This window comes from Pelodiscus sinensis, chromosome 27 (assembly GCF_052426305.1).
Source record: "Pelodiscus sinensis isolate ZL-2025 chromosome 27, ASM5242630v1, whole genome shotgun sequence".
NCBI classification, from domain to species: domain Eukaryota; kingdom Metazoa; phylum Chordata; order Testudines; family Trionychidae; genus Pelodiscus; species Pelodiscus sinensis.
In genome coordinates, this window is record NC_143078.1 from 9234186 (window position 1) to 9257549 (window position 23364).

At 46.9% G+C, this 23364-nt stretch overlaps 1 protein-coding gene across 6 annotated transcripts in view; it reads right to left on the bottom strand.

Annotated features, from left to right (window-relative positions):
• Positions 1-685: 685 nt before the first annotated feature.
• The window catches only part of ATP2B4 (ATPase plasma membrane Ca2+ transporting 4), a 120403-nt gene continuing 97724 nt past the window's right edge, over positions 686-23364 (bottom strand). For 2 of the 6 annotated variants that reach the window (XM_075910016.2, XM_075910015.2), the window contains 2 exons: positions 19661-19853; positions 9831-9999 (listed from right to left, as the gene is read on the bottom strand). In XM_075910016.2, the coding sequence (XP_075766131.2) occupies positions 9974-9999; positions 19661-19853 (219 nt within the window). In that variant the 3' untranslated portion in view covers positions 9831-9973. Of the gene's footprint in view, positions 10000-19652; positions 19854-23364 lie in introns of those variants that run through there. The other 4 variants (XM_075910014.2, XM_075910013.2, XM_089773675.1 and 1 more) reach the window with 3 other exon arrangements.

Here is a 23364-nt window from a genome sequence, read left to right on the forward strand (position 1 = left end):
GTCCAGTGGAGCTAGCAATTGCAAACACAGTACTTCATGCTGATCCAGCTCATTCTAAGAAATAACCTGAGGAGTGGGAGAGAAACCTCACCTCCCCCAACAGATCAAGCTAGAGGCAGACTAATCATGGAGTTCCCACCTTGTGTATGTCTACTTCTCTCCATGGTCTCAAGTTGCAGTGGGGGAGGTCTAGGTTGGATATTAGGAAAAACTATTTCCCTAGAGGGTGGTGAAGCACTGGGATGGGTTCCCTAGGGAGGGGGTGGAATCTCCATCCCTAGAGGTGTTTAAGTCGTGGCTTGATAAAGCCCTGGCTGGGATGGTTTAGTTGGGGTTGGTCCTGCTTTGGGCAGGGGGCTGGACTTGATGACTCCTGAGATCTCTGCCAGCCCCGTGATTCTATGGTGTCAGCAGCGGGAGGGAGTGCAGAGAGGGCCACCCAGGGGGCCGGGAAGGGACATGTGGGGGGCACCCCAAGTAACAATCACATTTTTGGTGGGGGGACAAAGGGGCAGTGCACCTTCCTAGTGCCAGGAGGAGTCACCCATGCCTACAGGATTATGAAATGAGAGCAAATATCAGCCACACACACACAGAGCCACCCTTTTCCTCCCTCCCCCACCTTTATTGTTTTTGGCTTGACACAGCTGAAGCCCAAACACACCAGGAAGGAAATAAATGGGTGAGGTTTTGGTATCTTTTTTATTTACAACAGGATTAAAAAATGCTTGCCCATGAATGACCAATGGCCTCCCGTATTCAGTCTGGTTTTGTTAGCGACACACCGTGGAGGACCATAGACGCTGACAGACACAGAGGACAGAAGCAGTAAATAGTTAGCACTGATATCTAATGAGGCTTTGCTTCTTTTTTTTTTTAAGCCACAGACCAAGGCAGTGAGTCGCTGGGTTTTTGTTTGTTTGGCTGTTTAAAGCAGCAAAAGTTTGTCATTTAAATTAAATCAGGACCCCAGACAGGCTGCCGGAGTCTCCATCAACCACCCTGTTCTGTTAATGAAGACTGAGGTAGGAGGCTCTTGTGAAATGGAGTTGAGTCACGGCCCAAAAGCAGGTAGCAAATTAGCCAAGGGAGCAAAAGTCTGGCTCTCACATAAGTCAGTCCACAATGTAGCCATGCCCTTAGACCTGAACACTTCTCTGCAGCGTGTAGCCTTTCTGAAGTGATCAATATAAGTGGGCATATATATATATATATATTTTAAAGTCACTTTAAATTCTGGCTTCACTTTAACTGGAAATGGAATCACAGGTGCATTGCAGTTTTGAAAAGCAGGACTTTTCGGTAGTAATGATGTTCTACTGAATGTTGCTGGTGCTAGTCAAAATTGCTCCATGGGCTTTGATGAAGCTATGTTGATTTGCCAGCCCCATGACTTTAAGGGTATTCTACACGGGGAAATGGACTGACAAAATTATACTGCTATAGTTATACTGCTAAATTTCCCCAGCTAGACACTCTTATGCTGGAATAACTGCTTTTTCCCTGATGTTGCTTATAACACTTTGAAGGGTTTAAATTAAATCAGAAATAAAGCACTTTTATTTTGGAATAAGTATTCATATGGGGAGACTGATCAGATTATGCTGGTAAATTTTCTCATATAGATAAAACCTAAGGAATCTCGTCTGCAATTCAACTGAGCTTAGCTATGCCCACCCCTTAAAATGATCACCTAGGGTTTGTCTACATAAAAAAAAACCCCTTTGTAACTGCATGGTTATATCACTATAAAGGTGCTTTTACCACAACAGTTTATTCCAATGAGTGATGGTGGAATAAACTATGTCAATATAACTACATCTACACTAGGGCCTGTAAAGGTCTAATAACAGCAGAAGGAATTGGAAGTGACTCCTTCAACTGAAAAAAATCTGTACAAAAAAGGAACTTAGGGGTGTGTCTAGACTATGGAGCTTTTTCGAAAAAAGTGGCCTTTTTTGAAAAAACTTCACCCTGCATTTAGACTGTTGTCGCATTCTTTTGAAATTATATCGAAAGAACGCAGCAGTTTTTTCGATATTGGTAAATATACTTTTCCAAGGAAGAACACCTTTTTTCAAAAAGAGCTCTTTCGAAAAAAGGCGTTCTTGAACGCAAACAGGGCTTTTTTCGAAAGAGAGCGTCCAGATTGCCTGGGTGCTCTCTTTTGAAAAAGCGGATCGCTTTTCCGAAAGTCTTGTGGCTGTCTAGACGATCTCTTTCGAAAGAGGCTTGTAGTCTAGATGTACCCTAGGTGACATACTAATGAGGGGCATGCCAGATTCCCCAACCTATCTCTTTCAGCACCATGAAGATGCTTATCCAGGTCATGCTACAGCTCCGGACAAAACCATTTATGTTAAAGAACAGAAGTCGTGCCCTATTTATCCACCCCAAGAGCCTAAAGAAGGAAGGCCCAGCTTTTCAAAAAGGGTTAGGTGTTTGGGGCCTACATAGCTTTGAGGATCTAGGTCCAATCACTCTTTTGCCAATTTGAGTCCAACTTTCATTAGGACTTGTGTGGAGTCTTCTAGTATCCTAGCCTTTCCCTAGCACTCACAAGTTTAGCTCCCGCAGGACCTCAAAGTGGTTCCAGTGCATCTGCAGGTGCTAACTTGGTACCATAGCAACTTGGCAAAATTAATGGCAGTGAGATCCCATCAAACTGGCAGGATGGAATTAGAATGTGCACGCTCAGTGGTAGTGGAGATAGGCATCTGCCAATGCCCAGCCAACCACGTTATTGCCCAAAAGGAGCTACAGGCTAACACAGGCACAAGGAACAAACATTATGCACAACAATATGAGAATGGCACGATTGTTGGCATGATAACTGGGTACAGGAAAACACACAACTACGTAAATTAACATTGCAGCTGCTGTTGATAAAAAGTGACTGGGGCCTTAAGGGTTATCTACCAAAAACTCAACCTCTTTTTGTGATTGCACACTAGAATGCCAGTGAACACACCGGGGAGTCTGCAGGGAACTGGCATTATAATGCCTATGACCACTTCTTCCACACACGGAAGCTCAGATCTAAGCTTTAATTCCCATCGGTGGATTGGCTGGTCTCTAGGACAGTGGTTCCCAAACTGCGGGGCATACCCCTGAATGTTCAGAGGATTCAAAAGGGGCTCAGGCCCACCCCAGTGGAGGTGGGGAGGGAGAGTAGCCCCCCCCGTCCCGCTTTGACTCCAGCCATAGCACCAACCACTGGCCCCAGCTAGCTCTGCCCTCCTTTCCACTCTGCCTCTACCCTCAGCTCCTCTCAGCTGAGCCAACTGTGCAACAGTGGAAAGGGGGCAGACATCCCCCCACATGATCAAATAAATCTCCATGATGTTGTCAACATTAAAACACCTGCGCCTGAAAATGCCCATGAATAGTTCTACTCATAGGAACAGTCCCATAGATTCCCATAAGTCTACTCAGGTGAGTTAAAGCCATTCTTGAGCATAAATGCCATAGGATCAGGACTTCTGTCCACTACATCTGTTGAAATATTTCAGGTGCTAATTACAGTATAACTATAAGTTCCGAACCTAACTCAGTGCCGTTTAGACTCCAAAGCAACAACACACTTAAGCGTGTGACTTAGACGTTCAAAGGGCTTTACTGAGTTGTGGCCAAAAACAGAAAGATGCAGTTCAACACCATCGCAACCTGCTGCTTTCAGAGAGCCTTTGGAGAGGCAGCGTCAAAGGAGTGGGAAAGTGTTTTATTAAGCTGCATGGGCACCTCTGTGAGAAGGCGTTAGCTTTGGCTAGTCTTTGACAGCTGCTTCTGGGCCTTGCTCTGAGATGGCGGAAGTCATAACAACCGGAACAAACAGAGAAGAGGGAGGTTGGAAAAAGTGTTTAAAAATAAAATTGTTCTCCAGGTGCGAGATTGTTTGGTTTGCTTCAACACCAATTTCCACGCTACAGCGTTGCTCAGAGAGGAGCCTTTAAGTACAACCCTTCGTCTCAGTAGATAATCAGTGACTTCATAAGCTGGTAGACATACACGGAGGACAGCACAATTACGTGTGGGCACGTTTTATTCTCTCGATGCACTCGCACATTTTTTTCTGCTCAACAGCAAAAAGCTTTATTGATTCAAAACTTTTATCTTCTCTCCCCCCCCTTTTTTTCCCATTTGTGTAGTTCCCCCCCTTTTTCTTTCCAATCACAGCCTTATTTATGCTTTGAGTTCCAAATTTTCCTAGAAGAAGCTAGTTGACAATTCAATCAAAAAGGTATTTTTTTCCTCCCCCAGAACCCTATAAATTACATGCAAAACATTGTACATAGAGATTAAATAATATCAAAATGCAAATACAGATCAGGTGCACTTTAAGCTGGATTCTAGAATATGGCAAACACACCAGGGTACATATTGCTTTGAAACCACCATTGTTTTTAATTGTCATGCATACCACATAATATTCAGTCTTTTATTTTGTCTTTTTTTTTAATACAAAAATACCAGTGCTTATTATACTAGTTACTGAAAAAAAGAAACTCAAATTCAAACCTGCGTGCTCTTTTCAAAAGAAATATTTTGGTTTTATTGGTGTTTGTTTTTTTTAAAAGAAAGTCAGATAAATATATATACACACAATGTGTATATTTTTGAAGTTGTATATATATTTATTTCGGGGTAGGAAATAAACTAAAGGCCGTTTTAGCCATGGACTTTGCTGAAAGGCTAATGAACTCAACACCCCAACCATAGCCCCCTTTTTGGGGGGGCCAGCAGGGACATCAGAGGCATAAAGCACAAGAGGTAAGACAGCCAGTAAGATGAGATGGGCAGAATTATTGACAAGGAACAGGGGAAAGAGACAACCACTAACAGGACAGCAAAAGCCACAAAGCAGTATTGTATTTGACCCATAAATTCCAGGTAAGCCTGAAGGAGTTAGGGTCAGTTATGATATCAGGCCAAAGTGATATGCTTCTCAGCTATAGTTAGCTTGTCCTTCGCTCAGCAAGAGATACTGCAGGGAGATGTGTGGGGGGAGTGAAACACTCAAGAGTGCATTTCAGGAGATCCCGATGGATAGCTCAGCCGATTGGTGAACTCACAAGGAGGTGGGACAGCAGAAGATGAAGTCATCCAAGACTTTCTCCTGGCACAAATGGAACCTACCATCACCCTTCCTCTCCTCTTGGGGCCGTAGCTCCCAGAGACAACTGTCCAAAGCCATTTGCCCAAAACACATGTGAAGGCAGAAACTGGGGACACGTGAAAAGCAAAGGCCTCGACTGTTGAAAAAGTTAGTCCCTGCCTGGTGGAAGGCTGGAAGAAGCCACTCTAGTAACTGATCTTTCTGAAGATCTCTTCCTCAGAGATCCAAATCCAGAGCACACTGAAGGCCATGGGAGTCTGCAATGGACTTGGAATTGCTTCTTCCCTGGTGTGATCCAGAGTTACACCTGCCACAAATTGTCCCTGCTCCTCACAGAGAAAGCTTTGAGATGAGGGACGGACTGAACATGTATCAAAGGATGTATTTTCCTCTCCCCCAGCTCATTTATTTTCACAGCTACCCATGGCTAAAATTCAGTTTAGTATTTTTCCTTTTGGAGTTTTTTTTCTTGTTTTGTTTTAACTTTTCCCTTAAAAACTTATTGCACAAAACCTTGGAAAATTAAAGTCAGATCCCTGTGCAAATAAATGTCCCCCCCAATGATGAAAACTCCTAAAAATGGATATTCACCAATGCACACAGGAAGTGATGTAATATCTTTGGTACCAATCTGCCAATTTATTTAACATAACAAAACAGACCTTACTATTCAGAATTGGATTCAAAATTGTTTAGAGTGTTTTAACAACACAGCATTCCAAGGCAAGTTAACACGTATCACAGGAGATTACTTCATTTCCTGTCTGACATGGCACTATCTGTTTAATTCTCCCCCCACTCATTCTGTTGGCAGTAAAAAATTAACTAAAAATCTCTCCATCTTTCAAGGCATGTTGCAAGAAATTCCAAGAAATTCATTTAGGCTACCATGCCTTTTACACTGAAAGCAACATCTCTTTTTCCTCCCCATTTTAAGTTTCCTCAATAACTTAAGCCATAGTTAGCTGCTGCCAGTTTAATCACTGAAACTAACTAGAAAAAAATATTTGACATAAAAAAGTATGCACAATAAATGCTTATACTTTAAGCAACCAGCCATACCAACAAAATTTATATAAAAAACATTTCTGTGTAATCCAACTAACTTTTAGTACAAAGATGGCTGCTCAGAGAAAGGAAGTTGATTGGAGTCTGTCCAATCATTAAGTTACCTGTCACCTTAAACTGCCTGTCATGTGATCACATTCCATTGCAGACACATGACTTACAGCTTTGTTTTTTTCCTTTAAACAAAATACATATGGCTGACTTAAAAATATCAGTTTCTGATCTAAAGAAAACTATATTTTTTGCATAATATTTATATATAATTATTTCCCCCCTCCTATGACTGAAACTAGAATGACAACAACAAAAAATAAATGGACTAAAAAGGTAGACCAGACCCTCATGGTAACCTCCCAGTTGCAGACACTCTGGGAGTGACTTTTTAAGCGCCTCCAAAGTTTTCCCCGCCTCCCCCCAAAGTTTTTTTTTTTAAAACAGGTCTGAGGTAATAAAAATATCAAAGAAACAAAATCAGTGTCCCCCAAAAGTATTTAATAAATATTTATGTAAGCGCTTAAGAACACCGTATTTTCATCTGTTGTATTTTTTTGCAAGTTTTTAAAATAGAAAAATGATCTTTTAAGCAATGTAAGCTTTAGAACAGAAAAACAAAAATCCTTTTCTCTTTCCCATCAGATAGGTCATGTAAGAGACCAAGAAACAGCTGTATTTTCCCCTTAATATTGCCCCCCCACACTATAGCTCACATGAAGAATGAAAGGAATGAAGGAAGCAGGTGGGTTTTTCCTGGATGAAAAGAGTGGGCTTTGATTTGCAATTAAGATGCACAGTGGCTGTGATTTCTTCTTAGTATTGGCAGTTTGTGGAGCCTACCATCCCTTCCTCTTTACCAGCTTTGGAGCAGAAGACCCTGCAAGGACCTTTCATCGGTCTACCCTGAACACAGGATGGAATGAAGAGACCCAGCCCCAGGGCATGAGTCAGTGTTGGGTTTAAAAAAAAAAAATCTTTGTTGTTGTTGTTAAGGAACACTTATATTTCTTGGCAAAGTACCGGAATTCCACGTGGCAGACGGTGCTTCGGGCAGTGCTTGGACAAGGCACGGGAGTTTTCACTGTGCGTTCTTAAAAAAAAACTCATCATCCACTTACACATTTCTGCTTGTTGGGAAGGAGGCCCGACCGTAGCCCCATCCCATTCTTGTCATAAATCCTTTCATACAGCCAGTTGCAACTGGATTCTCTTTGCTTCTAGGTCCAGCTTTTAATTGAGTAAGTGTTGGAGAAGAGGGCGAAGAAGGTAACCTACAGCATTTTTGAGGCCAGGTCTACACTAGGAGACAATTTTGAATTTTGACTTCTGGGCACCCTATTTTACAAATCTGAAGTTCTGTGTTCTCAGAAGTTCTGTGATTCTTCTGGGGAAGAATCGAACATAGTCCGAGGCAGGCTCCGTTAACGTGGTTGCGTTACCTCAGACTTGAACCTCAAGAAGCACTCTGTGGGCGGCCTCTCAGAGGCCAATTAGTTTGAATTAGCGGCACCGGAGCATCCACACTAACGTTATTTTGGACTTACAAGTTCGGGACTAGAGTTATTCCTCATGGAAGGCAGGACTACAGAGTTTGAATTCCGTGGCCCCAGAATAAAGGACTTGGTAGTGTGGATGCACTGCTTACAAAATCAACTCTGGGGGGGTTAATTTGGACTAAGGTCCTAGTGTTGACCAGGCCTCAGTGACACCAACCTAGGGCCAAAGAGAGGCAGAAAAGGAGCCAGTGAAATAAACAGGAGGTGCAGGCATCTCCCATGGTTCATGATTTGGCCCTTTCTTGTCTTCACACGTGAGTTTGCTCAAAACTATTTCAACTGAGTGGCTTCCCAGATGACCAAAAGCTGAAGCCCAGACTTCTCACCCTGCCACAGCCTAAACGTCAGGGGACAAACTTAAAACAAAAAAGACAAAAGAGAGACAACAATAATTAGCAAAGGACACCTGGAACGGATTTCTCCAGAGTAAGTCACATTGGCTACGACCTTAGCTTCACGGATTATCATTTCTTGCATCTGTTTGTAGGTGCCACAAGATCTCAGCAAGATGGCAGGCAACTTTGGGTCTAACGTGGAGAGGGAACCTTTGTAAGAATGGAGAGTGGGGCAAAACCTAGCTATCGGCCTCCTTTGAAGTTCTCATGAAGCCTCCCAGGAATAAGACAGCCATGTTACAGGAGAATGGCTATTTGCCAACAGCTTCATCCAACCCTAGAAACACACAGACAGGACAATTCCATCATGAGACTGGTATGTACATTGATGGGATTGTGCACATACGGCCTCTGCAAATATGACCTCCCCTCCTGCCGTTTCTCTTTTCTCTGTCCTAAGAACCCAGCAGGGATGGGTAGCCTTAAGTTGCCCCAGCTGTTTCACCAGCAGCCGGCCCGTGGTTCCCATCCAGACATTGCCACTACTTTGCGAAGGATGTCCAGGCTCTGCAGTACACACATGGCATGTTCTTTGGGATGAACCTTAGCTGCTGATTGCTCGGCTCCAGGGGCCGAGGAATATTTAATTTGGCAGCATAAAAAAAACGCACAAAACCACCTCTGCTTCACCAACGTGGTTCAGAAACGACCTGCTATTCAATGCAGCACGACTCTCGCGGACCATCAAAATCTTGCCGACGGACAGCACAACAGTTCAAGAGCAAAAAGGTGCATTTAAAAAAGAAATCCACAGAAAGTAAGACTTAGTATTTCCAGTCATGGCAGTGCTTGGAGAACCACCCTAGCTGTGCGGCAACCTCTCTTGCGGGGCTTTGTAACAAAGCAGGGTCTTTTCCAAATCACATCTTAGCCAACATATTTAAGACTCTTAAATCACTCGCCTCCTTTGTTTTTAATCACAGTTAGCATGTTGGAAACAGAGGGGGAGACAAATGTGAAGACAGAAAAATAGTAAAGGTTAGGTACCATGTTTTTCAAGGTGGAAGACTGGTTAGCACGCTTTAACCATCAGAGTCTCCGCAGATCATACCTCTTTGTTTTTTCCTTCCTTTCCTTCTCTTTAACACAACTCAATTTTTTCACCCTGTTCAGTTTTTAAATCTCCCGTCCTCCCTCCTTGTGTGACATTATCAGGGGTCAAATCCCACAAACAAAAAAGACTCCCCAAGTCACTCCACATACACCCGCAGATGGAGAGCCTTCGTGTAAGACTATTTAAGATAATCTGAACCTTTTCTTTGAACATGCATTTTTCAAAATGGAAAAAAAAAAATCCTATGGACACACGGAACCCGACTCAAAGAGAAGAAATAGCAACTTGACTGTTTCCCACCTGGGTGAGTACCTACTACAAATTGCTCCCTCTCCTCTCCCCAACCCACGGTACTCTGGTTCCTGCCACTAAATCATAAAAAGGAGAACAAAATAGTATACATATGAGCAGTTGACATGAAGTGACCGCTCTGTGATATCAGTTATCGGTGCTGATATCACACGGGACTTGAGGTGAAGGACGTGAAGGGGAGGGGTCAAAGTTCAAAGGTCAAACCGATGATTCCAAGCTGTCTAAGGGGGTTTCAGACTCCGGGACGGTGTCCTCGGCTAGATTGCTGTCCACCGCATTGTTATTTTGGTTGAGGGAGAGGGATTCACCTGGGCTACCCCCACCTTGGTTTTTGAGTCCGTCAGTCTTGGAGTCTTCTTCTGCGCTGTCGAGGAAGGGGGTTCGAGGCTCATCTTCCTCCAGGATGAACTCTGGATGAGTCATGAAGTTATGAATGGAGCTTCTGGATTCGGGTTTCTTGAGGCCTTCATAGAGAGAGCTACGGAACGCATTCACCACTTTGATCTGTCAGGAGGTTGGGGTGAAGGGTGGGGGATAAACAGAGAAAAGGTGAGAGGCGGCCATGGGGAGATCTCAGGGGCTTCAGGAGAAAAATAAATAAGTAAATAAATTAAATAAAGACGACACCACCACTACAAACAACACTGAACAAAACTAAAAAAAATAAAAAACTATGAAAAAACTAGGATGGCCACAGAGATCAAATTCAGGCACTAGGTGTGTGATGGAGTAACCAACTATGGGGTGACTTCAGAAGCTGCAAGAAAAGACACAACATTCCCAAACAGATCACTTTGAAATGAATGGAAAATCAAAATGCATTAGTTCGGGTGCGTGTGGGCGGGCGCGTGCACACGCTTCTGTGCATTTAACAAAAAGACAAAAAAGTAGAAGTATAACTCAAAAGAAAGGTGGGTTAGACACACACACACACAGTGATTTGGTTTCTAGGCCCATGGGAAGCAGTGCATTTTTATGGGCTGGTTTATGTTTAACCTACAAAAAGGAATCGGTTTAAAGGTGTCCTGGCTTTCTCAACGTCGCATGGTATGGCAGATCCAAGCAGATGCCACGAACCACAAAACATACCCCAGCCGTGCATGCAAGAAGGAAACCAAAGCTGTGAAAGTTTCCACATTGTAGTCTAGATTCCGGTCAGGAGCTTTGGATCTTAGCCTGGGCTAACACGTTTAAGGGCAGCATTTCCAAAAGCAGCCACTGGTTTCTGGTGCCCACCTTGACATGGGTCAGACCTGGCTTTCCAGAGATGCTAGGTGCCCCCAGCTCCCGTGTGCTCCTACAAACAGTCATGGGGTGCTCAGCACATCTGAAAATTAGGACAGGATTTATACAGGAACCTAAGGCATCTCGTTCACAAGTTCCTCTCGAAAATCCAAGCCTCAAAGCCGACAGTTCTCTCACCCAACCCTGCAGTCAAGTCACAGTTTGTTCGGTCACAGCTTAAAAGTGCAATTCACGTGTTCAAACACACAAAGGGGAAGCAGGCAGCACCCGGGTAACACTGCTTGGTGATGGTGACTTCTCCACCTGCTGGGACATTGCAGGTTTCCTGGTGAGTCACAGTCACCCCAGATACCAAACCCGCAAAACCACAGGTGTGAGTGTGATGTAGGCCACTCCATTGCAGCCAACGCACATACACTGGGTACGGAAGATCACTTCCATTCCCATGAGTGATTTGGATGCCAGGAACACTCAGTGAAGATGCATTTTCAACATCCAGTGTATCCATTTAAATTGATTCCGTACGGCATTGACACAAAACCGGAATCACTGTTCCACACCCTCAGAGCTCTGCTAAAAGCCCTGGTCTACACTAGGGAGTGATTTTGAAATAACCCCCTTTATTTCAAACTAATAAGCGGAGCATCCACACTACCAAGCCCGCTATTTCAAAATAAGGGGCTGGTTATGTTGAAATCTGTCCTCCTGCTTTCAGGGAATAACGCCCATTTCGAAATTGTTATTAGCCGTAGTGTGGATGCACCGCTGCCGCTATTTCCAAATAACGTCTCCTCAGAGGTATTCGAACTAATGACTCCCCAGTGCTTCCTGGGGCTCTAAGTTGAGGTAGCGCCTTCACAGTCACGGAGCCTGCTTCGGACTCATTTCAAGGCTTCCCCATGGTGGGAACATGCTCTTTCCATTTTGTTATTTTGGGAGTTATTTTTTCGAATCTAGTTATTTCAAAATAATTTCCTACTAGAGACACGCTCAAAGTGTTATCTGGAGCCACGTCACACCCAGGCTGTGCTTTTGCAAATAAAATGCTACCCACCTGTCTCCCCTTCTCTCTCCCACACCAAATATTTCTAATGAACCAGCAGCCACATTCCTCTGTCACCAGCCTCACACGGTATCACCTTGCTTGACTTACTCCTCTCCACAGCTCCCAATCTTCTACAGCGATGGGCAATCTAGGCCAGCAAGTGAGCCGCAGGAGTGGCCCTCCATCTCAGGGGGCCACAAGATTGTCGTCACTAAGACGGCCTCCCAGGAGAGGGCAGTGTTGCTCACTGCGCCTGCACACCTAGAATTTGCGGGCCGTGCCGATCAAACCGTAGCAACGCTGTGATTGGATGCAGAGAAGGCACCCGGCTCTCCCAGCCAGCACTGTGAGCAGCCAGCGTGCACCTCCTGTCACGCGCCCTTGATTTATGTGTGTGTCACTTGAACAAAATGGCTGGAGGACCACCCACAGCACCCCGGTGGGCCACCACTACTCTAGAGAGTGCAGGTCACGGAAGTGCAGCCACTGGTCTAGAGTAGAAACCAGTCCCTCAGCCCTCACTGAACATTACATTCCGAAGATGTTGGTTATCATCCCATTCCACTTGTGACCAGCCGCCACCTTTGGGGTGTGTTTCTTCCCCCAGCGAGTGGAGCGGGAGATCTAATCCAGTCTATGCACTGGATGAAAACTGAGCCGATTCAGTTTTTTACCAAGGAAAAAAAAATCTTGCGACAAAGGGAGTCGTCCTGAGTGAACCTCTCTCTAGCAGCAGTTACAGTCACACACAATCTCTCTGGAGGATAAGTATTATGGGGTGGCCCTGGCTGAGGGGACGGGGGAAGCATTTGGCTCCAAATTGCATCACTCAGATTTTGGGGGCTAAAGGGACCATCCTCTAGCCACTCCTCCTGCATAAATTCCTCCATGAAAATATCACCCAGTGATCCCTGCTGCAGGGAACGGTTACCAACTCCGACGTACTCAAGTCACTGCTTTATATGCCCCTTGAACATTCCCCGCCGGCAGGAGACAGCTGAGCTGTTACCCAGGGCTGGCCTTACCATGAGGCGAACTGAGGCGGCTGCCTCAGGTGCCAGACGGTGGGGGAGAGGGGGGAGGTGCCACTAGGATCCAGAGTGTAGAAAATTGTGTCTGCTCCTGGTGCATAGGTAGGTAGCAGAGCAGTCCTATGAGAGGAGTAGAACAGGAAGAAGGCAGAATTGAGACCTTTCAAAGTTTTGGCCCAAGTGAGGGGACATGGAGGCGTCATTTGAGCTCCCCGCTTCAGGTGCCAAAATGTTGTGGGCCTTTACCCAGCCCTGAGTCGCCTTCGCCCACTGCTTGGAGCTCACCATCTGAACAGTTAGCTTCGCCTAACCACTTTCTGATGCTCTTAATCCTCTAGTTCCTAGACCAGCCCGGGATGGGTTGTAGGGAGCAGTTTAGTCATGCTCTGACACCTGTGAAAATGAACACGCCTGCGGGAACTCCGGGCTTCAGCCCGCACCACTATGCTACACCAGCCTCCAGCGTCTCTCAACACTCGCCCTGCATCCCAGCTCAATGGGCAGAAAGCAAAGGAGGAGGAGTGGCAGGAGAAACAGTCGACTAAGTTCTCCACTCGCAAAGCCTTCACACAAACTGCTTCTTCACGGTACCTTGGAGAAAAGGCCACCGGATCCTGGTTATTCTGGGAAATCAGGAGGGGACACTACTCCCCCTCTCCCGGGTTAAACAGCTTCTTTGGTTATCATATCACCACCAAACTGGAGACACCAGCCAAAACCCCTCCTCAGGATAAAAGAATTCCTCAAAGATCTTTGGTGTCAGCATGGCCACAGCATGCCAGTATTCACAAAGCATAGAAAACAAGGCATTATTCCAAGGGAAGCTGGAGATGAGACCTCCCCGCCCAACTTTACTGCTTCACAAGTCAACCTGTAGAATGCCCGTGTGTCCTACTTTAACAGGGACATCCTTTGGGGCTGGCATCTCCTCCCTTTATGAAGTGATGACGGTGCCCCCAAGAATCCAGGATGATGGATGGATCAGCCTCATTGACACCCGCCTGATGAGGGCTTTGAAAGCCAAAAGCATTGCATCTATAAAAGTAAAACGAGCATATCCCCGTGTCGCATAAGGACAGACAGACAAGCACACAACGCTCTGGCTTGCAGAGCCAGAAGACAGGCACGACACAGATCCGGGGAAGGCTTGAGTGTCCACCTTCACAGCGGGGAGCCATGTGGCCTGACCTGCGAAAAGGGAAGGTTACATCTGGGTGGACAACACTGGGGCAGCTGGAAGTCAAAGCCAACTCTCACCAGGCCATTTCTGCAATCAACCGATTGGGCTAAGTAGGTCTAGAAACCCAGATGCTTGGGGGTTCCCTCCCAGTTGAGCAATATGGTATCGCCACTTTCTTTCTCTTTTAACTCCTGTAGCAATGAAGGGTACCTCTAAGCTATAGAGGAAGAGTAAGGCAGAGCTGGAAAAGACCTAGGCCAAAATTAAAAAGAAAGGCAGCTATGACTTTTGAGCATCCTGCTTAATGTCCAGAGTCATTGCTGACAATGGGGGGCTCACCTTATTAGGGTTGCCAGATACCTTCACAAAAAATCCCGAACAGGGAAATATTGGTTGAGGAAAAAAAAAGGGAGACCAAACTTGTTAAGCGAAAAAAAAGGAGAACAAACTTGTTAAGAAAAAAAAAAAAGAGAGAGAGAGAGAGAGAGAGAGAGAGGTTGTTGCATCTTTAAATTACCGTGCTCCTTGCTCCCCGCCCTCGCAGACGACGCTGGCCATCTTTTTGAGGAAAAAAGGCCGCTGCGCCTTTAAGTTACCATGCTCCTCACTCCCCCCGCCCTCACAGATGACACTGGCCTTCCGTATGAGGAAAACAGAAAATATCGGACATTTTGCATGTCCAGTATTCTCTATGTTTTTTTACCAGATGGAAGGCCAAAATATTGAACTGTCCAGGTGAAAACTGGACACCTGGCAACCCTACTGACCTTACACCTCCAAAAAAGAGCACAAAAGGGAGATATGAGTAGATTCTACTGGAAAGTTTTGGCCTTACTGCTTTCCAGAATACTAGATCAGTCTTTCAACCTTGTATGGCATCATACCTGTATATTATTCCTCTCTCAGTCATGATACAAAGCAATTAGAATATTTCATGTTACTCCTCCTCCTAACTTTTAGGTGTCCTTTTTTGAGGGAGTTTGTTGTGCTAGCATGACTGCCAAAAACACCAACTTCTTGGGAGCTGGAAATCACACCCAATATAAAATAAAGTAAACCCACGCCGCTGTTAAGTGCACACTCGGATAACCCCAGAGATGGGCAATCGACACAGAGCTCACGGGAATACTCACTGCACCACCGCAAAGCGCAAAAAACAAAAAACCAGCCAGCAAACCAAGAATGACAAATCTGCAGGAAACGATGAATGCTTAGAAATGATCAAAGCAGCCCAAGGGATTTAGACACCTGTTCCATTCGTCATGTGGCTAAATCCCCTAGACTGCTTGGGAAAAAATAAATCCATGTGTGACAGTAAAGCTGGTGGAATCTCTTCCTCCACAAACAGCACGGTACTTGGTCTTCCTACCATGAATAGATCACCTGAAAAGATTTATCGGTCTACTCCGCCCCTTTAATGAACACAACTGCTCCTTTAGGTCAGACAGAAAAGACTCATGCCTTAAGATGCAAAGTTCCTGCGCTCTAACTATGCAGGTACTGTCCCATCCAGGAGCATAATTACAACTGGTTAGCCCAGATGTCCATGTGTGTTTTTTGGTTTCTCTAACATTTTGGTTCCTCCATTCAGATTGTACAGGGCATATTTTGTTGCCTTTCGTCATGCAGGTCTTGTTATTTCTCAACCTCATCATCATAAGAAGCAGAACCCCCACAAAACCAATGCAAATTCAATCTTGTTATGAAAGGATCTCTGGGTAGGAAGACAAGCAAAGGAGGAACAAGTTAGGGATGGGTTCCCGAAACTGGATAAAATAAAAAATCCATCCAAACCCTGGGTCCTGACTGGAACCACATCTCCAAGGGGTGAAACATTGCACTGGCTTTTTTTTTTCCTCACTGTGTTTTGTTTCCAAGCATCTACTCAGCCCTTCTGGACTCAGGAGCAAGTTCAGAAAAATGGCCAGAAATGTTGTTCTTGGTATTCCCAGCCCACCTGGAAGCAGGATTTCTGATGTTCTTTGCAAGTAAAATCCCATTGAATCAGTTAAATATTATGTTTAACGGTTTAAACGAGGGTGGGCTGGTGGCCACTCCAGCCCACCTGGGCCACCGGTTAACCTTTGACTTCCCTGTTTGCAAGAAAGCCTTTCGGTGCAACGTTACCCACCTTTGCCTCAAGTTTGGCTCAAGCATCTGAACTTAACCAGATGACCCTCCGCCTTCCCAATTCCAAGCTGCAGGAAGTTCCCATGCAGCTCTTTGCAAACATAAGCCAAAAGCTTTGCATAGACTCCAGCCACTCCTATGGAATGCAGACACAGTGGGTATGTCTAGACTACTTGCCTCTGTCGCCAGAGGCATGTAGATTAGGCTACCCGGCATAGGAAAATGAAGCGGCAATTTAAATAATCGCCGCTTCCTTTAAATTAAAATGGCTGCCACACTGTGCAGATCAGCTGTTTGTCGGCACAGCGCTGTAGTCTGGACGCTCCGCGGTCGACATCAAAGCCCTTTGTCGACCGCCCCGTTATTCCTCGTGGGATGTTTACCGGGGCGGTCGACAAAGGGCTTTGATGTCGACCGCCGAGCATCCAGACTACAGCGCTGTGCTGACAAACAGCTGATCGGCACAGCGCGGCAGCCATTTTAATTTAAACGAAGTGGCGATTATTTAAATTGCCGCTTCATTTTCCTATGCCGGGTAGCCTAATCTACATGCCTCTGGCGACAGAGGCATGTAATCTAGACATACCCCCAAAGTGGCATGTTAATGTCATGTTTCAATTTTTCACCTGAAACACTCCATGAACACCCATCTTTCATGTCCAGAACAAGAACCTGCATTTCCTCTTGGTTCCAAATTGTCACAGCATCTCAAGCATCATTTATACCAGGTGGGGGTTTGCCCCAATTCCAGCCCCTAGAGGAAGTGCACCCTGGCAAACCCATAGGTAAAGCAATCACTTGTACTGGCGGAATTCCATGCTCCATGAAACTGAGGTAAACGGCGCCAGTGCAAAGTGTGGCTCACAGTGCTTAACCCTGTTCACACTAGGGGCTCAGTGGAGGCGCGGACCCTGACAGCTGTAATCAGGCAACATTCCCAATGGACACAAAGCCTAAATCTATAAGCCACCAGCTGTGAGTCACTCGTGGGATCTCCCCTTTGTTACATCACTACCCAACAGGAACACAGCATTCAGGACTGCCGAGATCTAGCACAGTAGGACTTTCCACCAGGAAGTAATAAAGGGAAGACAGAGGGGCTCAGTTAATCGGTATTCAGGTCAATAGTTTTAAGAAAGAGAGAGAGAGCAGCAGAAAGGAAATAGAGCCAAGTCGAGATAAAAATCGAGGGCACGATTAGCCACCTGGTTTAGCTTTTGGGAAAGGGGTTATCTGGTAGGGCTCATGCTAGCCTTGCAAATTATCGATTCCCTCCTGCAATCAAATAGCTCACCAATCCATGAGTATAAATGGTGGTTTGGTCGGACACCCCCAAATCCACTGTGTTTCTCTCCCTTTGCTGGCTCTTTACCAGGTGGTTAAAAATGTATTAATCATTATTCCCCCCAAATGAGCACACTGCCTCGTGAGAAAGTCGTTATCATTATGCTGGTGCATAGCAGCAGAAGTAAACGAGTCAGCCGTACTCCCTCCAAAACAATTGGGGTTAAAACAGAAACAAAGACCAGGGATTTTTTCCCCTACTCTTTCGCGTGAAACATGTATTGGGAACAGATGAGCTTGGAAGTTATTAACGGAAATAGTCAAGGATGTTTCTCTCATAAAGGAGAACAAGGACTATGGTGCAATTAACATAGCAAGCCATTTTCTGGAGGAAAAAAAACTAGACAGATTATTCATGGCGTGGCAAGGACTTGCAGGGAAATGATTCACACATACTCACAGGAGCATGACACAGCTCAACTGGAATAGGGAAGACTTACCTAAACAAAAACAAGAAGAAAATCTATACGTTCCTTGGCTGACAATCTGCCTCTGCTGAGTAGCCAAACTCCGTGACTTTAGCAAGGCCAGAATTTCTCCCCCCTTTTTTTTTTTTTTTTTTAAATAAAAGGGCTATATTTTCAAACTTGTAACCTAAATTTGCGAAGGGGCTGGAGGTCTATTGAAAGTGCCGTATCAGGACCAGGCATTGTGAACTGTGCAGCGCAGCGTGTTCCATGCCAGGCGTTTCCACATGCCAGAGGACCATGGCATATGTTAAAAAGGTTTTAAATCAGCTGTCCAGAAAACCTAATTTGCACATATTGGGTGAAATTCAGCCCAGTGCAAAGGGCCCCCCGCAGGCCTTCATGTCCCATGTCGGGTCCCCAGTTCAGGAAAGCAGTTGGCCACGTGCTTCCTATGCAGGGACATTGTTCGGTTATAACCCAGGCAGTGCATTTTCGAGGTGATTTGTTCCCCGCCTCAGACAAAACCGGGCGTGGTTTTGTTGGGGATCAGACGCCGTCATTAAGGGCATGCTTCCCCCCCCCCACCACTTCAGCATGGCCTCACAAGCACTGTGCATGCAAGGTCACGCTGGTAGTGGCGGGGCAGCAAGCTCCTCAAAATGGCAGCCTCCCGTGTGGCATGGCCTCTCCCACACCAGGCCGAGGGGGCCAGGGAGGCGGCAGGAGGCGCACCTTACGCCCTGAAGAACTGGGCCACCTGCTTAACTCTCCAAATGCAATGAAGTCCCGTTGGCCTGGGACTTTTGATCGGGCCTTGGGAGGGGCCCTTAAGCGGCGATTCTCTGCGCGGGGCCAAAGGTCACTTCCGGCAACGCGTTATTGCCTAGGCCACTCTGGAGGCTGGTCTGTTACAGTTTAGCTCTAAAGCAGGGGTGGGCAATAATTTTCGTGGGGGGGGAGGAGGGTTGCTGAGGCTATTTAAAGGGCTCACGGCTCCAGTCGAGGTAGCGCCACAACTGGGAGCAGTGAATCATTGAAATAGGATCCTGCTGCCTGATACACCTGGAAATGCGGTGGCATGGGCAGCAGGATATAACTAGAAAGCAGCCAGATGCTGTCCACGGGCCAGATCAAAGTGTTAGGTGGGTCGGATCTGGCCCCCAGACCGCATCTTTCCCAGCCCTGTTCTAAAACCAAGTAATCCCCCTGGCCTCCAACAAACCAAGATTTATGGATTCAGTGAGGGCAGGGGACTGGACGTGACCTCTCAAGGTCCCTTCCAGTCCTATGAGATAGGTATATCTCCATATATATAGTGAAAACACCAGCCCAGCGGATTGGAGGAGAGCAATGTCAGAAATCCTGATTTTTGGAAAGAACGGCTTCTCTCATTTTATTTAGGGTCTTTCATCCCCCACAGTTCTTTTAAAGAACCTCAAATTTTGCACCCACAGGAAGGAAAAAAAAAACAACCCATCCATCAAAATCCTGCAAGGAGGAGAAAAGATAAAAAAAGAAAAAAAAAAAGAAAAGAAAAAAAAAAGAAGCAACAAGGAGGAGAGAAGGAAACAAACCAGAAAGGTTTTAAAACACGGTTAAAGAGGCAACAGCTTTAAAAGAAACACATGGCCTCTCCACCCTGCCCCGCAACGAGACAAGGAATCATTATGCCAAGTCAAGGATTAAAGAAGAGGGAGAGAGAACAGGTTTGGTTAGGTCGATGCAAGTGCTCTCTTGTGGTTATTAGGAAGTCATGCATTGTAATAGACTAATCACTCACTGCCCGCAGTAGGAGATGCAGCAGCAGCAGCAGCAGCAGAAGTGGTAGGAGTGGAATTGACGGAGGAAAGAGCTACATGGGTTGGGCTAGAAACATTTTTTACATCGTGGTGTTGGCTCACGATGGAAGGCTGTCTCCTGAGGGCTCCCTGTAAAGAGGAGGCGCCGGTCTGGAATGTGTAAACTACGTCCATCTGTAAAGAATCAGAGAGTAAGATAGCTTCGCCCCACAGTCAGAGACCCAGAGGAATGGGGGGGGAGGATACTGGAATTGGGGGACAGGTATGGGGAAGGAGAGAAGGCTAGGCAGACAGGGAGAGACACACGGACAATAAGGAGGAGGAGAGGATGGAGGTGGGCAGGAAGGGGGAGGAGGGAAAGAGCGGAAAATCCCATTTCAGATTACATTCCCATAAATACAATTTTGGCAGATGACCCAAAAGCAAAGATTAGGTGTTAGCTTCCTGCCTCCCCCTCTCTGTAGTTTGCATCAGTTGCAATCTCTACAGGCCCCCAAGGGTGGGAGCAGTCAGGGGCAAAGGATCTATTATATCAAGGCAACCTGCAGGAGAGGCGGAAAGAGAGAGAGGGGGTGGAGGGGTGGGCGTAGGTGTGAGCTGGCAACCAGTACAAAGTGCAGCCTATATTCTAGAAAACTGCAGGCCTCTCTCAGGGTCGGGCCCTGCATCACACCGTGATTGGGGCACATGCCCCAACGATAAGGAAAAAACCAACAGCTGTGAAATAAGGAAGCAACCGCAGACTCAGTCTGCTGACACATTTGGAAGGATGGAAGAACAGAGCAGTAGCAAAGTATACCCGGGGAAAACAAGGAAACGACATGTCCTTGCAGCTTCCTATGTTTCCGGCCACTGCTCTGATCGTGTGATCCTTATTAAAAAGGCATCCTTAAGGAATGGTGTGCAGCTACCCAGTTCATCCCGGGGAGACCCCATGCACTGCTTTGCCATTTCCTTGTTGCATTCTTGTATTCCGATGCAGGGATGTTTTCCTGCAACCAGCAAGGGCAGCCTTACAAGAATCACGGCAGTTTTCCTTTAAGGCACGTGGATTTAGGACACGCCCTTGGAAACCCAGAATTCCAGGGTTTTGTTCTCCAAGCTGGCTAGCTATGATGTGCAGGATAAAACGCAGTGCTGGAAAGAACCCAGGGCTTTTGCATAGTGTTGCCATAGCAAGCAGCGTTTGCCATGAGGCAATAAGGCAAAGAAAGCTGGCCCCAGTACGGCTGTGTCGGGCACCGCATGGTTGATACCGGTGTCTCTATCTCATTCTTCTTACCGGGAGACAGCACCTGAAACCTGTATCATGCTGCAGCACCGCAATACAGACATTTCTACCTACCATACACCAGCAAGTGAAGCTCATTCTTGTGGCTGCATGGTATTCCCAAAGGCATGAGGCTGCAGGCCAGCTTGAGAAATTAGCACACACACAACCACTGCCCCAAGGGCCAGCAACATCTCTGACTCCGAGGGAATCTGTTTTCGCCACATCTCACCCCAAACCAACCCAGCCTGGCCAATTCAAGCCAACACCGCCGCTTAAAAGACTAGAAGCCCAGAGCAAATAAATCATGTGTTGGCTTCCGTTGTGTGTATTCCCATGACTCATATTTTTCCACCCATAACTCAGTGATCTCAATGTGGGCCAGGCTCTGAGCTTCTTTGCACACCTGTGGCTTTGGTGTGGACCACATGCATTTCCTAAAAGTTGCAACAACACAAAAGTCACACGTTGGCGGTGTGAACCACAATTTCCATGTGTGAAGCAGGACTTGTGTGCACATCCTATAGGCACACGTCTCTGACTCCAATTGACTTAAGGAACCTTTTGCCAGTTGGCAGCCACTATGAAGGCAAATCTCCAGACTGAAACAATAACCAAACGTCATGAACAAGAACAACTGAGGCCTCATCTCAGCACCTCCATTCTGTAGCCCATCCCCAGCCCTGCACCCCCTCTCCCCTGTGACTTTGAAATGCAACCACCCTACAATCCTCATTCCAAGCGTGTCGCATGAGCCTGAACCACGCGAAGCAAACCAGTTCCTTCTTGTACTTGTCACAATGGGATGTTAACTCCAGCAGGGTCCCTAAAGCAGGAGGAGTGGAGGTGGTCGGCTTGGTATCTTCACATTCAGAGGCCTCTAGGAGCCTTCATGGTAGGAAGAAAAGGTCAATGTGTGTGTATGTGGGGGAGTTGATTGCGTTGTGTAGGCACGAAACCACTGTACAAAGCTTGGAGGATGCAACCTGCCAGGAGACATTTCTTCCTGGGATTAGGGTGGCTTCCTGTCTCCCTCAGACAATCTGCCTCACAGACAGTACCCACATCTTCCCCCCGCCTGGGCCCCCTGCCCTTTTCTTCAGAGGAATTTCACTCGGAGGGGATGGCTAGACTGCAGGTTATCCCGAAAAAACTCCGCCACATCCAGGGAATGCGTTCGTTCTTCCGCTTTTTTTTTTTGGGTGGAAGAGCACACGCGCTCCTTTGGAAGCCCCTGTTCTCCTCATTCTACGAGGAAGAAGGGGGCTTCTGAAAGAGGGTTTTTTTCCCCCGACATTTGGCCCAGTCTGGACAGGCCAAATGTCGGAAAAACGTTTTCCGACAAAAAGATCGGAAAAAGGTACGCATAATGTGGAGCGCATTTTGCATACCTTTTTCCAACAAAACCGTGTAGTCTAGCCCAGTAGTGCACAACCCGTGGGTCGCAACCCCCAAAAGGGTCGCGGATGTCTTCCCGGGGGTGGTCATGGTGCTTAGATCCAGCTGGCTGGGCGCAGCCGCGCGGTGCGGCTCTTAGATCTGGCCAGTGGCTGGGCCCGGCAGTTGGCGGTGCGAGGGTCGCAGATCAAAAAAGGTTGTGCACCACTGGTCTAGCCATCCCCTGAAATTCCAGCAGGACTCCGACACCAGAGAGAAGCCTTCCCAGCCCTTCAGAGCCCTCTAGTGAAGCAGGGTTTTGATGCAAAGGCAGAAGAACTGGGAAGGCAAAATGAAGTGTGCGACAATAACCAAAAGGCAGCCCAGTAACTATCCCACTTCCTTCTCCCTTGCGACTTGTCCCTGGGCTCTAGTTCCTGCGAGCTGGGGAAAGAGCAAAGGGGGACAGAGGGACAGGCCCTGGTTGCACCTTTGAGGCTCCAGGGGTGGGGAGCAGACAGACTGCTTCAGCCAGGTACGTTTTCCAGGGGCCTCCCAGGAAGACACTTTCAGGCATTCATCAAAACTCCCCTGCCTGAGACTGGTTCAGCTGGCTGCTCCAGAGTGGCAGGATGCTGGGCCCCCCTGCAAGGGGATAGAAAGCCCCCCTTCTCCCCAGCCACACAGCACATGTTATTAGGCACCTGCTCAATCTGCAGCCAGGCTGCTGGAGCGTAGGGGAAGAACGGACAGGCCGACACAAGGGAAATACCCAGCGCAGGTGAGGAGGGGCGCCAACAGGGGTTCTTTGCTCTTCACATCCACGCTGAACACACAAGCTTCCTAGCACGGCATTGACCCGGGAAAGCAAGGAGGAAAAACCTTTGGCAGCACGTTCCGGGGGCTGGCTAGTCACTGGGCACCGTGTGACTCCTGTTGGCTTTGGCCTCCTTCACGCCTCGGCTGCCGCAGCTTGTACCTTCGCCGTGTGGGAGCGAGAAAGCCCCTCCTAGCACAGGACAGAGGAGGCCCGGGATG